Source organism: Dendropsophus ebraccatus, chromosome 4, assembly GCF_027789765.1.
Source record: "Dendropsophus ebraccatus isolate aDenEbr1 chromosome 4, aDenEbr1.pat, whole genome shotgun sequence".
Classification (NCBI taxonomy): Eukaryota; Metazoa; Chordata; class Amphibia; order Anura; family Hylidae; genus Dendropsophus; species Dendropsophus ebraccatus.
In genome coordinates, this window is record NC_091457.1 from 102,894,166 (window position 1) to 102,911,573 (window position 17,408).

Here is a 17,408-nt window from a genome sequence, read left to right on the forward strand (position 1 = left end):
ACAGTAACACGTATGTGCCAGCAGTGTAGCTGTGTATGCATGTCTCCTTGTGCTCTGTTCCGTGTTTGTGTGCTCATGTTACACGTCTCTTGTGTAAAGAATTGCATCCAAAAACTAACACCTAGGGCTAGGACTACACTCCATCTGTGCCCCTGTGTGTCCACCATCCGTATTGTGTCTCACACCCATTCCTAGCGGTGTTCCTCTTCCTGCCTTTAACCTGAACATCCTTCAGGTCTAACTGTTATTGCCCTGCTCCTCTCTTCAGGCCTCAGATCAAACAGCACCCCCTGGAGGAAGAGGGAGCAGAGCAGCAGATTATCCACCCAGCCCAGCACCAGCCGAGCACAAGGTGGGGCCACTCCCAGGGGCCATGGAGCCCCCTCCCCCATCCTGATACTGGGGCAATGGCAACTTATAGCCTGCATTCCTTTTTTTCTGTGTGACATCAAGTTGTTTCCCTATAACAGGCTAGTGTTATATATACATACAGCCCCCACATAGACTCACCTTCTTACCATTGAGCACTGCAGCCAAGGCTGTATATGCTCTTATAAGACATTGCATGGGATCTATATGAATGACACCACACAGACTGTTCCATCATGATAGTCATTAAAGGAGTTTTCCAGGCAACCACCTGTCTGCACCCCAACAGTCAGTGACTTTTGAGCTATCCTTTGGATAGTTCATAAGTCCATTTTGTCTGGAAGACCCCTTTAACATGTTTTTTCGTCTCCTTGCAATTTCTACCTGTTTTGATTTTAAGAGTCAAATAACCCATTTTATACAGTCATGACAACTCAACTCATACATGCCCTAACTGGTTCTCATAATGGCCACTCTTCCAGTGCTTACTCACAGATGTACTAATGTTTTACATCATACAGCACATCTCTCTACACAGCTTAGGGACACTTATAGTTGATTCTTTAAAATTTCATACTGCTACATTTCTCATGTTATATTACAGTCTTTAGAACAAACCTGCCTATAGTCCCATAGTCCTATCTGCCAATTAAGTACCTAGTGTTGCTGATTGTGTGCAGTCCAGTCTATAGTGATACATTCCTGTAACTTTATACTATACAATCAGTTTCATTCAGTTACCAGCTTCAAGAACACTGCTTCCTGTCAGGGACCAGGAATATATATCTTTACACCTATAGGCTGGGATATGGTTCTTATATAGTCTTGACAACACAGTGTTGTTACAATGCAGGTGAGCAGATTTGTGCCGCTGTGTTTACCACATTGTCGGTCAGGGCAAGTTTTTATACTTTGAATGCAATCTGTGAATTTTTGCTGACAGTGAGCAGAGATCTGGAGTGGAATGGAGAAAGTTGAGTTGAGGCAAAGTGCAAAATTTTATTATTTATTAAAATTTACTAACATAACACATGACAGCACCCAAAAAGTTATTCCTGGTTTGTTCCTTTAACTTGTAATTGCTCCCTGTAAGAAACCACTTGCTGTGTTCGGGGCTGGATGACATTTTGAAGCTTTGCACATCATGAGAGGATGAAGTGGCTTCTGTATCATTCAACTGCTATCTGTGCTTGAGGATCCAGTGTCACAGCACAGCTTGTCCACTGTCCCATTGTCCTTGATCACCACTGGTACGCCTTCATAACGTGTCCACTTCCACCTTCTCCGAGGAGCTTTTTTTTGTCTTCATGGGTCAGGCATCCCCTGTATTAAAATCCTGGGAACATATTGTCTGCATAATTGTAATGGTTGATTATTGGTAGTTTTACTTGAATAAAGGCCCTGCCAAGAAGTAGGATTGTCATGACTCCGAGATCTCTTCCTCACCCCTTGCCTCTTCACCTCTCACAGGATTATGTGTTTTACCTGGACCCAGATCGTGTTGAGTCAGGGAAAGGAAAATGTGCTTATGACCCCAAGCTGGACAGCGTCTCCGCACTCATCAGTAAGTTAAGGCAACATCTCTTCATCCTGTCTAGGACTAGATATTCTACAGTTTCAAATTTTTCAATAATTTGGCTTTACTTCTCATGGGTTAAAATACAGCCAGTGAGTTTGTGAGCAGCTGCTGGTCCCAAAGATGAGGTCCATCTGTGGGGTGGGGGGGGATGGAGATGACAAGACTGCCAGATTTCATTCCCGCTAATCCGTTTGCCCCCCCGAGAGGGACCCGCCATGTGACCCCCTCCCTGTGCCCTCCACCTGAGGGGCTTTCGTTACAATCTGAGGTCGAGACTTTTTAATTAATCAGGAGCAGCTGCTGGGCTGAGAGCCAGCTAGATAAGCGTCACTCAGTGTTCACCGCTATACACATCTGTGTGAAGTATAGCGCTGCTTTTGCTGGCAAAGAATCACATGGTTTTCGCTAAACTAGTATTAACTGAAACTCACCCACTTGTCCTGCTTTTACAGATGAGGAGCTCTATTCTGGAGTTTACATAGACTTTATGGGAACTGATGCTGCTATTTTCAGAGCAATGGGCAAACAAGCTGCCATGAGGACAGACCAGTACAATTCCCGCTGGCTCAACGGTAAGACTTAGTCATACTCAAAATGAGAGGCAGAATAGTTGACCTGTACTTCTCCCTAAACTTTGATAATGGAATTTTTTTGCCACAGACCCTGCATTTGTCCATGTACAACTGATCCCTGACAGCTTGGAGCGCAATGATGATAAACTTTATTTCTTCTTCCGGGAAAAGTCCACAGATTCACCACACAGCCCGACCATATATTCCCGCATTGGAAGGGTGTGCCTGGTAAGAAGCCTTTTCCTTGATTTATCATTTAGATATTCTGATAACTCTCACATCACCCTCAACCATTTGCCCCAGTATACTAGACATTAATTAGCTAAAAACTAGTTACAGAAAATTTCTGGTTTTATGTAGAAGTAAATTTACCCGTTGGCTACAATGTGCCAATGAAGGACAGAAAAAAACAAACTCTTACCCATGCATACAGGGCTGTGCATTAGAACACGGGGTCTAATGGTCAGGTAGTTTTAGCCAGCTAGATCTGAAGTCAGATACCATGTAGTGGGTTTGAACAGGTTCTCTAAAGTAACAATCTCTTAGTTGGTAAGGAACCGAGTAACAAAACTCTTCCACTTTTGGAAGCTCTAGCCACCTTTTTGGTTCTTTCACACTGTAGCCCGCCAAGGTACAAATAATGCTTCATCTGAAGGAGCACCTCTCTCATGGATGGAAGCACAGGCTGCAACCATAGACTGCAGTGCCATGCAACCATTATAAAGGCATGGAGTGCCTGGGGTATCTTGGGTGATTTGGGTATAGCATGGAAGAGAAAAAACTGAGGGTGGATGAGATCTGAATTTGCCATTTGAACTGCATCAAAGCAATTATTTGGGACCAGAAATTATGTCAGGATGGACAAGTCTATATCCCATATGTTAAATCTGTGAATGATTGGTGGCATTTTGAGCAAGCTAACCATCAAGAGGATGAGGTGGAATATGAAAGCCATAAATGGCTCTATGAACAGGCCAAACATACATTTATCTTCATCTTTCACTTGGTACCATTTGGCGTATAGTTAACAATCCTTCAAGGATTTTTTGTGAATGTCATCATCATGAAATTTATTTGCTTATTTATTGAACATTGTCATAAAGGGGTTATTCAGAGCTACAAAAACATGGACACTTACTTCCTTCCAGAGACAGCAACACTCTGGTCTCCAGTTTGGGTGCAGGTTTTGCAATTTCGTTTCATTGAAGTGAATAGAGCTTAATTGACAACCACACCTGAACTGGAGACGAGTGGTGCTGTCTCTGGAAGAAAGTGGCCATGTTTTTGTAGTGCTGGATAACCCTTTTAAGAGTGGCAGAGTATTTACCATAGCATCTCTGTCGTCCGATTTTAAGGTTTGTCAAGAGCATAGAAAGGCCAATAGCTGGTGATGTGCCGGGAAGTTACTGTTCGGCAAGGAATACTTACTGCATAATTCAGAAAACATGAACAGTCTGTTTTGGGGGATGGAATAAATGAGCTAGGAAGCGTGTTCCTGCTTCCTTCCAGTGGACAAACACAGGGTTATCTTTGCCCTGGAGAAACTGAGTGCCCCCAAAGGAGAAGCTGTCTAGAAATCAGCTGTAGTAAATTGCATTTCCTTTATTATTTTAGGATAGATATGTTTATCCCAGGCATGTTAAATTCCGTTACTGTTTATTTACCAACCACATCTGCTGGAAGTTTGTTCCAAGCATCTGCTACTCTTTCAGTAAAATATTTTCATGTTTCTCCTGATCTTTTCCTTTCTTGGATTGCCCACCCTTGTTCTCACACACAGAGATGTTGATAATCCTACATGTCTTCATTTGTAAGTGGGAATGTTCAGCCGGCTATGATGTTAATAGGCCTTGAGCCTGTAAAGTCTCTGTAAATGAGTGCTGATCTCACTGACCGGTGATTATTATTGGGCAGTTTGGGATTCTGTAAAAAGGCCCTGACAATAGTTAAGTTACATAAACTTCAATCCTCACTTAGAAGATTGAACAAAGAAAAATAAAATGCAAATAGACCAATATAAAATACATAAAAAAACGACAAAAATAAGATGGACCAGGGTAAAATGATGCCCATACGCCATATACAGAAATGTCATATTTTTATTTCTTTATTTTGAAAGAACGACGATGGAGGCCACTGCTGTCTTGTAAATAAATGGAGCACGTTCCTGAAAGCACGACTCATATGCTCTGTGCCAGGGGCTGATGGCATAGAGACTCACTTTGATGAACTACGTATGTATTTGGACAGAATGAGAATTACTTTAACTCAGTGGAATATATTGTGGGATATAAGTAATTCACTGATTTTCTTATTTTCTTTTTTATGCAGAGGATGTCTTTATACAGCAGACACAAGACAATAAGAACCCAGTCATCTATGCTGTATTCTCTGCCTCTGGGTAAGTCTTGCATCTCACCCCTGTTTTCACCTTGTCATTCTATGTGCATCTCACTAATTTCCTCCCTTCTTGTGTAGCTCTGTCTTTAAGGGTTCAGCAGTTTGCGTGTACTCAATGGCTGACATACGCATGGTGTTTAATGGGCCATTTGCTCACAAGGAAGGACCCAACTATCAATGGATGCCATATACAGGGAAGATCCCATACCCACGCCCTGGAACGGTAAAAGCAGTCGCTTTTTCAGCTCCAAATTAGTGCTATGTAAAGTATTTAAAAAGTTACTCTGCTTCTTTATAGCTTGACCTTTTAAGATAAAAAAAAAAAATCAGATATCTCATGTGCAGCAGGGAATATTTTCGATCTTGTACACCAATATATAATATAAATGTAAACCTCTCCCTTTGTACTTATGTGTGCAGTGTCCAGGAGGTACATTCACGCCGTCTATGAAATCTACTAAGGATTACCCAGATGAAGTGATAAACTTCATGAGGACGCACCCAGTCATGTACAATTCGGTGTACCCTGTTCATCGGCAGCCACTGCTTGTCCGCACCAATGTCAACTATAGGTTCACCAGCATTGCTGTGGATCAGGTGGATGCATCTGACGGACGATATGAGGTTCTTTTCTTGGGCACAGGTAATGAAGCTTTAATCACTGCAAATCACTTGGTGCAGTTTGATGTTACTAAAGTGTTGTAAAATTGTGAGGACGTAAATCAGCAAACATTCCTGATTGTGTCCAGCTGATTGTCAAGTGGAATGTCCAAAAACTATGGAACAAACGCACAAGTCACTCCTGATTTAAAAAAAAAAAAAAAAAAAAACACCTCCAAGTCACATTTCTGGAGTCTAATCTTCTATTAGACTGATAAAAATTCCATTCAGCCAGATTCCTCAATATATTAAAAAAAAAAAAAAAAAAAAAAAGGTTTTCAGACAACTAATATGGCCACCATATGGCTGCCCTAGGAATCATCACAAAACTAGTCCATCACGTTTTCTGCTGGAGTAGTTTCTGTCTGTTGTGTGGGAAATTTATCATTATGTTTACACCACATTTTGGTGTGAAAAAATAACGTCACAACCTGTCAGTTTAACAGCAGTAATTGGTGTGAACTGTAGTGGAAATCTATGCGAACTCACAGCATAGACAACTTTATTAAGAGATACACGTCTGGAGGAAAGGCTGACATGTTCTGCTCACTAGGTCTTACTTCCTATGAATCAACGTCTCGGAAGTAAAGGCTGTATTACACGGCACAATTTTCTGGGGGAAGTGAGCACCGACCTGTCAGCTTAGCCCTCTCTTCCCATTTGTTCCCTGCATGCTATCACATGTTTAGACAGCAAGCGGGGAGAAACAGGAGGGGCCACCTGACCAATCCTTAGATTGTTTGGGTAGCCCATTGTAATCAGCGGCGGTCTTCTGCCGCCGCTTCTGTTAGACAGTGTGACGCACAGCAGACCATTCATGATATAATCATGATCTATCAGCATTTTGAAAGACCCCGATCACCCGACACTGTGCCTGTTGGCTGATAGTTGCCTTTCAACGCGCACTGTTACACTAAGCTATTATCGGCCTGAATGGTCAGTAATTGATAAAGTGAGGCTGATAATCCTTTAGTGTAATAGGACCTTAAGTCTCCTGAGACTGAAAGGAGACTGACGTATATCCCGATCATCGCATGCAGGCAAAACCACGCCTGCCAGTGATATCTAATGGCTGCACAGTGTCACTGATGTTGCAGCGACATAGTGCAGCTATTGGGCATCACGTGCAAGGGATGATGGGGGTATACGCCTACCCCCCACAATCATATAATCTTCACTGTAATGTCCCTGTAATCTTTTACATGTATTTGTTATCTTTTACATGTATTTGTTAATTTATTTATTTTATTTTTCAAAGATCAGGGCACAGTGCAGAAAGTGATTGTGCTTCCAAAAGACGACTTGGAGACAGAGGAGCTCATCTTGGAGGAGGTGGAAGTATTTAAGGTGCAAGCATATTTAATCTATCCTCTCTGGGGACCGTTATTGCTTGTTGTTTCTGCATATTACATGTGGGAACACCAAGCTACCGTCATAGCATGGTAGATAAAGATGTAGCAGAGCATAGTTTATGTTGCAGCAAGCTGTTCAGTGACAGAACTCTGGGTTCCCACATACTGCTCTTCCTGTCGACTCCTTGTTATATATGTACATGTTGTATTTTCCGCTAATAAATGTTTCCGGAGTTAGACATTGAATCCATACACCCCTTCTCCTCCATAATAATAATCAATAAATTGCTGAAATTACAATCCTCTAACTGTTCCTGTACTAAATACTATGGCCCATTTGATCAATCTCTGTAAAGCAATAACTGATGGAATTTGCCCTAGGAACCAATCACAGCTCAGCTTTCCTATCATAAAGTGCTTTGGTAAACTGAAAGCTGAGCTTAACTGATTTCTATGAGCAAATTGCAGTTTTTGTTTCATACAGATTGATAAATCTAGCCCTATGTTTTTACAATGTATATAATGTGTGTCTTGCTCTCTTGGATAACTGTGTCTCTTCTCTTAGGTACCCGCACCCATCAAATCCATGAAAATCTCCTCAAAACGAGTAAGTGCATCATATCATTTTTCAGTGGTATCATATTCATAGTGTTGGCTGTCATTGTTAAAGGCAATCTGGCAATCTGGCAGCACACACCTAAGTTACTTTTGTAACTACTGTATGTAAGTAAGGGGGCCGATGCGTCCGCCTACTGGCTCCTGTTGAACAATTACTGATGAATATTCAGCGGATGCTCTGCAGTGATGTCACTTTATGCTGCTGTTCATTGCAGAGCACTGGATGAATATTACCTTACTCAATAACACATCAGCGCACAGACATAATAAAGGTGTGTTTACACAGCCTTCCTGTCCACTGCCCTAATAAAATCTATCAGCAGGTTAGGATTGCCCTAATGCTCTAAATCTGTCAGTTCTTGTGGTAAGTTTTATCCAAATAAATAGCTTTCTCATTACAGCAACAGTTGTATGTCTCATCCGTGTCTGGGGTGACACATCTTGCCCTCCATCGTTGTGATGTGTACGGAGAAGCATGCGCTGATTGCTGTCTGGCTAGAGACCCTTACTGTGCCTGGGATGGGAAAACGTGTTCGCGCTATTCGGCGTCCTCCAAGCGGTACGCAGAGGGGTGAGGCCTGGGTTTAATTAATAGAGAAACCTTCACATATACTACAAATTCACACCACAGCCCTATCTAACATCGGTCCTCTGTCATCTCCTCTTCTGTTCTCCTTTTCTCTGTTCTATGTTTCACAGGCGAAGTCGGCGTCAGGATGTCAGACACGGTAATCCCATGAGGCAGTGCCGTGGGTACAACTCTAATGGTAAGACTGAAACAATGTTATCCTGTGAGCTCTTAAACATAAAGTCAGAATGGGTATGCTTTCCCCCATAAATCAGACCAGCCTGCCAATAAAGTATTAAAGTCGATTGAAAAAAAATTGAAAGTTACATAGATGGGTTTGCATAATGCTTTACTGTGTCTGCGCAGTTCTGGTGCACTGGTAGTTGATTGACATCCAGGAAGTGAAGAAAACTGGCTTCCCTGCAATCCACTCTGCTGCCCCCCTCAGGAGACAGATCATGTGACCACTGTCTCACGTTTTAGTTTTTTTTGCAGAGCAGACTGAGGGGGCAGGACATGGGTGGAAGAGCCTAGGAGGGGGCAGGTTTATGGAGAGGGTGTACCTCAAAGACTACTGGTAAATATAGTCTGATAGCAGTGCAGTGGAAGAGGAACAGCAAGAGATACAACACAAGCGGAAAACATCAGAGGAGCTGGGGGGGGGAACTGTTAGACTATATGAAGAGTGTCGGGGGAACCCTAATTCCATCATTTGGAAGTTGTTTTTTTAGCAAGGAGTTCCCTTTTAGTTTACTTATCATGAGTTAAAATTTGTATTCTGCTGGTAATGTGTACATAGACCACATCACTTATTTGCTCTGATCCTGAGCTACAGCCTAAATACTAAATTTACAAATTAATTTTAGGGTGATTCTGCAAACTAATGTCAAATCAGTAGAGCAGGGGTCCCCAAACTACGGCCCGCGGGCTGCATGCGGCCCCCCGAGGCTATTCATCCGCCCCCCCCTGCCACACTTCCACACTGCTGCCGACGTTATCCCCGGGCGGGCCGGGCCCCTTGCACTTTCAGAATTCCTCCTGTCAGTCGCTGGAGGGATCCCCCAGCAGGTGCAGCAACGTCATCACTGCTCCTGCCGGAGGATCCCTCAGAGATCGTTCCCAGGTTACACCCGGGGCGGGGGGTTGGTGGTCCGTGCGGCGTCGAGGAGGCAGGCTACAGGGCAGACATCTCACACTGCTCCGGGATCTGCGGTCCATTGCACTGCCCTCCGGGGGGGGGGGCTGAGATGTGCAACGGACCGCAGATCCTGGAGCATTGTGAGATGTCTGCCCTGCCGCCTGCCTCCTCGGCGCCGCACGGACCACCAATCCCCCTGCCCCAGATGTAACCTGGAAATGATCTCTGAGGGATCCTCCGGCAGGGGCAGTGATGACGTCGCTGCACCTGCTGGGGAATCCCTCCGGCGGCTGAAGAGGAGAGAAGAGGCCAGGAGAGATGAAGACCGTATTAGGTGAGTATAATTTTTTTTTTTTTTTTTGTAGCAATGCCAGTGGGACATTATAACTATATGGGGGACATTGCAGGGGGATAATATTTATGGGGGACATTGCAGGGGGACAATATATATGGGGGAAATTGTAGGGGGACAATATAACTATATGGGAGACATTGCAGGGGGACAATATAACTATATGGGGACAATATATATGGGGGACAATGCAGGGGGGCAATATAACTATATGGGGGACATTGCAGGGGGACAATATAACTATATGGGGGACATTGCAGGGGGACAATATAACTATATGGGGGACATTGCAGGGGGACATTATTACTATATGGGGGACATTGCAGGGGGACATTATTACTATATAGAGAGCACAACAGGGAGCATTATTACTATATGAGAGACAATGCAGGGACACATTATTAGTATATGCAGGACAATACAGGGGACAAGATTACTATATGGGGCACAGCAGTGGATCCTACATACAGGGGGTAACCCACATAGCTGCTTAAGTGCTGCTTGAGGGGGTGAAGTGGGGTGAGTGGGCTGGTTAAGGGGGGGCTGGTTAAGGGGATGAAGGGGGAGTGGGGGGAGGCTGGTTGAGGGGGGAGTGAGGGGTTGAGTGGGGGCTGGGTGAGGGGTGGAAAGAAAGGGGGATGCTTTTACTTTGGAGGGGGGGGGGTTGTGGTATTTTGCACTGGGACTTGATTATAGTCCGGCCCACCAACGGTTTTAGGGACAGTGAACTGGTCCCCTGTGTGAAAAGTTTGGGGACCCCTGCAGTAGAGCATCTGCAGTCCACATGCTGCATTGGCACTTTATCACAGAGCCACTAGAACCAGTCTATATTATACTCCAGAAGGTCACTTAATAGCATTCTGCTGGTGGGGTCACTGTGTAGATCATTACAGGAACGGTAATGTATCATTTGCTAAATCCTGTATTTTATTCTAGAGCTTCACTTACTATTCTGCAGACTATGGAGCTGTGATCTCCCACCATTCTCTGCCTTTTCAGTGTCTGCACATAGTTTTTGCCAGATATTTTATATTATGGAAAATGTCTTCTGGTGCAGGACATACTGTCTGCTACCTTGTCACCTCAGGTGGGGGGAAGTTATCCACAAGATTACCGGCATTCAGTAACAACTAACATGATGGGGAGAGCAGCTGTGGAGTATAATTCAGGAAGTAACTCAGGATCGGTAAACAATAAGTAATAGGGACCATGATTCCACCAACTGACTGGTGAATACAGAATATAAACCCATTTTCTACTCCGTTATTTACTCTGCTTTATACGAAATTTTAAGCACATTAACACATGAACAACTTCTACAGCAAATAAGAATGGGATGGATGCCGCACAGTACGGGGTGGAGGGAAGCTCTGCCTTCCTGGAATGTCAGGCACGCTCTCCCCAGGCCTCCATCAAGTGGATCCTGCAGAAAGACAACTCCGAGCGCAAAAAAGAGGTAAGAGTCTCTAGAGCGATGATAGTTATGGCCCCAGCAGAACACTGTAACCGCAGCCATCACAGTTTTCCAGTTTCATATAAATATAGCTTATTCCTTTTAGTTAAGGAACTTTTTTTTACAGCTTTTTAATCAAGTTCATACAAACAAATAAGGATCCAAAGTTATAGTAGGACTTACAAAACTGTTTTATTAACAAATCTTGGAGCATATCAAACATGGAACACTGTACATCATGGCAGGTCTTTCCAATAAAACCCTTGGTCATTACTTAAGGCCCTATTACACCAAATGATTATCGTCCGTATTTGGCTGATTATTGGCCATTAGGGACGAAAATTTCTTGGTGTAATAGCTAGAGTTAAAAGTCCCCCCCCCCCCCCCTTACCCGGATTACTAAGGATTTTTTTTACTGAACTCCTGCTGTTATGCTGGGGAAAATAGTTCTCAAAGATGTCCACAAAGAGGAGAATATTCAATATCCTTTGTACGGTGTCTTTAGGTTTCAAAAGGGGCAGTGAGGTGACTGTTCTCTGTTTATCTATTGGACATGGATACAGACACAAATACACTATTGCAGATGTGCCAGAATTCTGCCACAATTTGTGATGGAAAAAAGTGACCTGCACCTCATTTATGATACTGTACTCATCCGACAAAGGGGCATGGCTTCCGTAAAAGGTTGTGTATGGTTTTTTTAATTTATTTAGTTTTTTTTTGTTTTTGTTTTTTATTTTTGCTAAAAGGGGCCGGCAGCATTGTTTTATATACACTTATTTGGGACCAAAAGTTGCTGAATTTGTGAGCAATTGCAAAGTGCATTGGAAAATGCAGCAAATTGATCATACATTGTGAGGCTGGGTTCACACACAGTATATTTCAGGCAGTATTTGGTCCTCATGGCAATCAAAACCAGGAGTGGATTGAAAACACAGAAAGGTTCTGTTCACACAGTGGTGAAATTGAGTGGATGGCCGCCATATAACAGTAAATAACTGCCATTATTTCAATATAACAGCAAATATTTGCCATTAAATGACGGCCATCCACTTAATTACAACATTATGTGGACATAGCCTGTCTGTGTTTTCAATCCACTCCTGGTTTTGGTTGCCATAAGGACCAAATACTGCCTGAAATATACTGTGTGAACCCAGCCTAAGGCTAGGCTCACACTACGTAAGTTTCCGGCCGTAGCGCGCTCCGTGAATAAGCGGCCGGAGATTTACGTAGTTTGCGTACAATGGAAAGTATACGATGTATGGCTGCACAGTTCACACTACGTAAGAACTTACGCCCGGATCGTATGCGGCGCCGTAAAAAATGAACCAGACCATTGTTTCGGGACGGAAATGCTGTAACTTTCGCCCGTAGCGTAACATGCGGTCCCGTACGGAGTGGTGATTTCTTCATTTTTGCACTTTGATTTGCCGATCCAAAAGGTTCTGTGGGGTGTCCGGGGCTAGCCGAAGATATCCAAGTAAAAGACCGCTGTCAGATCGCTATGTACGCCGCTCGGGAAGTGTACGTAGCTTACGGGCGTAAGTTCGCGGACCGTACGTAGCCGGCCGCAATTGTAAATCCCGGCCGGAGTTTTACACGTATATGTCCGGCCGTGAAAAATATGCGGCCGGACATATACATAGTGTGAACATAGTCTTAAACGGTAAGCAAGGGAAAAACTGCATGCTCAAAAAGTGGAGTGAAAAAGGCACAAGCGATACATTTCCTACCCTTTGTGTTTAAAGGGAGTTATCCAGCGCTACAAAAACATGGCCTCTTTCTCCCAGAGACAGCACCACTCTTGTCTCTAGTTTGGGCGCAAGTTTTGTAACACTGTTCCATTAAAGTGAATGGAGCTTAAGTGCAAATCACACCTGAAATGGAGACAAGCATGGTGCTGTCTCTAGAAGAAAGTGGCCATGTTTTTGAAATGCCGGATAATCCCTTTAAATTCTTCACCATATTTAGGATCACAACAATGTTGTGTACATTCAGAGACCTAGTCCTTTTCTCACTGAGTAGTAGGTATAATTTTATCCATTCTTGTCAATGCACCTAAACACTGGGATTCCAGATGGGTACATTGTAGAAAATTACCAGATAGGTTTGTGCAATAGCTGTTTTGTTTTCTAAATTTTTTGGCATAATGCAGAGAATTTGTACAATGTTTATTTATAGTAGATGGGATACCTATCAAGTAATACAAATGTGTTCTGCTTTTACAGCTTCGCTCAGAGGGACGGTTCTTGAAGACTGAACAAGGTCTCCTCATCCGGTCACTACAGTTGTCTGATGCCGGTGTCTACCATTGCACAGCCACTGAGAACAACTTCAAGCACACTGTAATGCGTGTCCGACTTCATGTCTTGAGCGCCGAGGCCGTCACTGCTGCTCTCCTTCAACCTGAAGCACCAGCTGCTTTAGCAACTCACCCTGCGGGGCCACCAGGAGCCTACGATGATCTTGTCCAGCTTCTCTCCCAGCCTGAGATGGGACTCATCAACCAATACTGCCAAGGATACTGGCGCCCATCGGGCTCCATTCACAGTGATGCCAAAGACCTTCAGGACCAGAAACGGGCAAGGAATCGACGAAACCACCCACCCACAAAGGAGCTGCAGACATGAGGGGGAATGCTTGCTGCTGTAGGACTTTCTTTCAGCCACCTGACCCCACACATCACATCTCCCTCAGACTAGCCCCTATTTTATTTTTACCCAAACATTTTTTTAAAATAAGTCAAACTATAAATATATAAATATATAAATATCTATATGTAAAGAACGTCAGAGGAGTTGCCTTTCCGGGTCCCTCAGAATTTATTTATTGGGGGATGCAGAAGTTCCCATTTTGGATGAGAGGCGGTTTGCCTTGCTCTGGGCGATTTGATATTGACAGTTTCGCATGTGAACAATTTCATTATTGCAAAACGTGCTGGATGGCCTGCAGAACATTGCAGCCTTGGTGCATGGCTGCACATTGCACCTTTCTTGATCAGACTACAGAATAGCATTTCTTCATCTTATGACCACTACACAGCAAGCTAAGTGTTACTCCACTACCACTGCCCTGGGATGTCCAGCTGCTCCTGCAGTCCGTTCCTGCGCTGATAGTCATTGACAGACGCTCTGGTTGCACCGCCTCTCTGCTGTTACTGTACATATATTTAGCTGAACTTCACTGACCATTATGCAGCACCAGAGACGTTCATCGTCCTGCCTAGTGACTCAGTGTGTCAAACAAGCTTCCATTATTTTATTTCATGTACAGTCTGATCAGTTCTTGAAGCTTCCACGATCTGCCCTTGTGCTTACATGCTACACATGTCATCTCTGCATAGGAGAGTGCTGCGCCTTATTCTGAAGGATTCACGGTCAGGGTTGGACAGTTGTCTCTGTGGGAGGAGCTAGAATGGTGCTCATGGGAGCACATTGTCACACTTGGCTTCCTTAAAGTCTTCCGTTTTTTTGTTTGTTTTTGGTCGGTACATTTAGCAGTTTTCTATGAGTAAATGTAATATATAAACCTAATGGATGGGTTGAAAGGTCAATGGTAAGAGACAATCTATACAGTGATTATATATAATCATCTTTTATGGGACTCTGTAAAAAAGAAATGGGGTCCTAACCAATGCAAGGTGACATTGGTTATCAAAATATTAGGAAGATGGGTTACTATGTCCTGAGATCTGTGTAAGGGTTCACCAGGTGTCCTTGGTATTAAGAACAAGATAGAGGTCTGTGTCTTAATGACTTGTATTAGGAAACAGGTGACCTTACCCTTGCACGGTCAGATTTGTTGCCCTATCACAATATCTGTTTTGGTTGTAGATGGGATGAGACCAGTAAAAGGCGGATTACATAATGGGCCTGAGGCATCTGTATAAGGAGCAGCTAGGACATCTCTGGTTCTCTCACTATTATGCTCCTTAAAAATGAGGAGCCTCCTGCCCTGATATCTGTATTGGGGAGCACTGTGGTTTACTTGTGTACTATGAAGCTCATACATGTGACAACAGTTTGGTAGAAGTCAGGGCATGACTAGGACTTCCATTGCTGATGCTGTCCGTCACCTTCCCTGCTATGTGGAGATATTGATTGTCTGTAAATAAATGTAAATTCGGATTGTTTCTTCCTGCGTTTAAGCCTAAAACGTGCAGGGAAATCTCTCATGTGGATTACCACCTGTACAGTAAACACTGACCAGTTGTATACATGGTGACTGAGGGGCAGTTGTGCTTGTGGCTGCCTTACGGCAAGGAGGAAGGGTAATGCTATGGTGTCTGGCATCTTTGTACATAAAATATCAATTAAGAGAAATGTCGAGAAATGCTTTATTACCATGTAACCCTCACCAGTCCATCACAGTGCATTGAAAGATCTGCACTCTTGTAGTATTCTTCTTCAAGGCATCTGCTTACTTACTGCATATGAACATTGTTTACATCCTGAAACTCAAAAATTGTCCTGAGCTAATACTTTGCACAGTTGCATGTTTGCATTAACATGGCTGAATTCTGCCTATTTAAGTGTCCATAAAATAATTTTTTTCTTCCTGAAAACAGGCTCACACGGGAAGTATATTTCACAACACTGAAAAAATCTGCATGCTGCTTTTAGTACAACATAGCTGATTTTTCAAAGAAATCCAGTGCTTATCTCTTCAAGTGAAATCAGTCGGAGCTTCAAAAATGGTACAAAGTCTATTTAAGTGCATTTTGCCATTCTTTGGTGCGGATCTGTGCATTTAAAAAGGGGAAATTATGTATGGGTATCACTGAGCTATAGAAGCCACTTGAAGCGCTTTGAAGACCACAGGTCAGCAGTGAAAGTGGCAGATAAAGGGTGATGACCTAGTTTGCTTGCTTCCAGAGAATATGACCTTTTTTAAGCTAGCTATAGAAAAAAGGGCAAGTGTCGCTCCGTAATTACGATAGAAAAACCTCTCTGTACCATGTAACGGCATTAAATGATTGATGGGTCAAAAAAATACAGCTGCAGAACAATTCTCCAAATCTGACGTAAGGCTGATAGCCATTACCTGCAGCAATACACTGCAACTAGCTGACTTTTACACTTGGCCACTGGACACTATTTTGTCCTCAACCAAGGCCAATGATTAGCAATTATGTTAATAAAGGTTGTCTTGCCTCCTGTGTGGATTTCCATGTGGTCTGAAGTAGGCCTGAACAGTGCTTGAGTATTGTGACTTGTGCCCTTGTGGATGGACAGACTATTCTGCATCTTTTGTTCGCTTTACTTCTATGCTGTATCCATTCTTCTGAAAATGTTCTGCCCAATTCATTGCGCTCTGGTCATTTCCCCTACACAGCTAGATTTTGGCTGTTTTCACCCAGGTTCGTAACAAAACTGCCTTTATAGTTTCCATTATGCACCATCTAGGTGAGGAGTCTGTACATGTCTGACCCTACCCTAATACGTTTTACAAAAATCATGAAGAATCTTAACATCTGTGCCCCTGAGCAGGTTAGGAAATATGATTTGTACCACCTGTGACATTAAAGGGGTTATCCAGGATTAGAGAAAGCACAGCTACTTTTTTTTATATTTTTTTATAGAAACAACACCAACCCTGTCGCTCACACCTGGTTGTGTGTATTATTGCAGTTCATCTCCATTCACTGCAGTGGAACTGGGCTGCAAAGCCACCACCAGAATGAGCTTTTTTTTTTTCGTTTCTTTTTTTTTTTAAACTGCCACTGCAGCTTTTTGAGCCAAAGTCGGATGTGGTTGCAGCATGTCCCATTCCTTTTGAATCCACTCTAAGGGTACAAACCCACTTGACGTATTTGCTGCGTGAATCAGTCTTAAAAATAAGCAGGCAAAACGCAGGTTGGCTTTATACAATTGTTCTGCGTTAAAATACGCAATCGTGTATTTTTGAAGCGTGAAGCTTGTTGTTAGCAAAGCATCAGTTGTTAACAACCTGTGCGAAAAACGCATGTAGCTTCACGCTTCAAAAATACGCAATTGTGTATTTTAACGCAGAACAATTGTATAATGCCAACCTGCGTTTTGCCTGCTTATTTTTAAGACTGATTCACGCAGCAAATACGTCAAGTGGGTTTGTACCCTAAGGTCCTTTTAGACTGAACAATATGTGGCCGTAAATGAGTGATGATCAGTGAGATCTGTGATCGCTTGCAGTGCCTTTACGGAGCTCAATTAATAGTGTGGTCAGGCCACACAACATATTCTTGTATTGTTCGTAGACTCATTAAATACATTGCTATTGGTAACAATGATTTTTAGTCCTGCCCAAAAGATGTGGTTAGCGTTTTCCCGCTCCTCAGCTGATCGTTGGCATTTTTAAACTGGCTG

The 17,408-nt window shown here is 43.2% G+C and overlaps 1 protein-coding gene across 4 annotated transcripts in view; it reads left to right on the top strand.

Annotated features, from left to right (window-relative positions):
* The window catches only part of SEMA3F (semaphorin 3F), a 75,421-nt gene extending 60,590 nt beyond the window's left edge, over window positions 1-14,831 (top strand). The window contains exons 6-19 of one of the 4 annotated variants that reach the window (XM_069968664.1): window positions 269-352; window positions 1,840-1,933; window positions 2,401-2,520; window positions 2,609-2,748; window positions 4,640-4,754; window positions 4,852-4,921; window positions 4,999-5,143; window positions 5,341-5,563; window positions 6,839-6,927; window positions 7,498-7,539; window positions 7,952-8,121; window positions 8,250-8,317; window positions 10,931-11,064; window positions 13,293-14,831. In XM_069968664.1, coding sequence (XP_069824765.1) covers window positions 269-352; window positions 1,840-1,933; window positions 2,401-2,520; window positions 2,609-2,748; window positions 4,640-4,754; window positions 4,852-4,921; window positions 4,999-5,143; window positions 5,341-5,563; window positions 6,839-6,927; window positions 7,498-7,539; window positions 7,952-8,121; window positions 8,250-8,317; window positions 10,931-11,064; window positions 13,293-13,694 — 1,896 coding nt within the window. In that variant the 3' untranslated portion in view covers window positions 13,695-14,831. The remainder of the gene's footprint in view (window positions 1-268; window positions 353-1,839; window positions 1,934-2,400; window positions 2,521-2,608; window positions 2,749-4,639; window positions 4,755-4,851; window positions 4,922-4,998; window positions 5,144-5,340; window positions 5,564-6,838; window positions 6,928-7,497; window positions 7,540-7,951; window positions 8,122-8,249; window positions 8,318-10,930; window positions 11,065-13,292) is intronic. The other 3 variants (XM_069968665.1, XM_069968666.1, XM_069968667.1) reach the window with 3 other exon arrangements.
* Window positions 14,832-17,408: the final 2,577 nt, after the last annotated feature.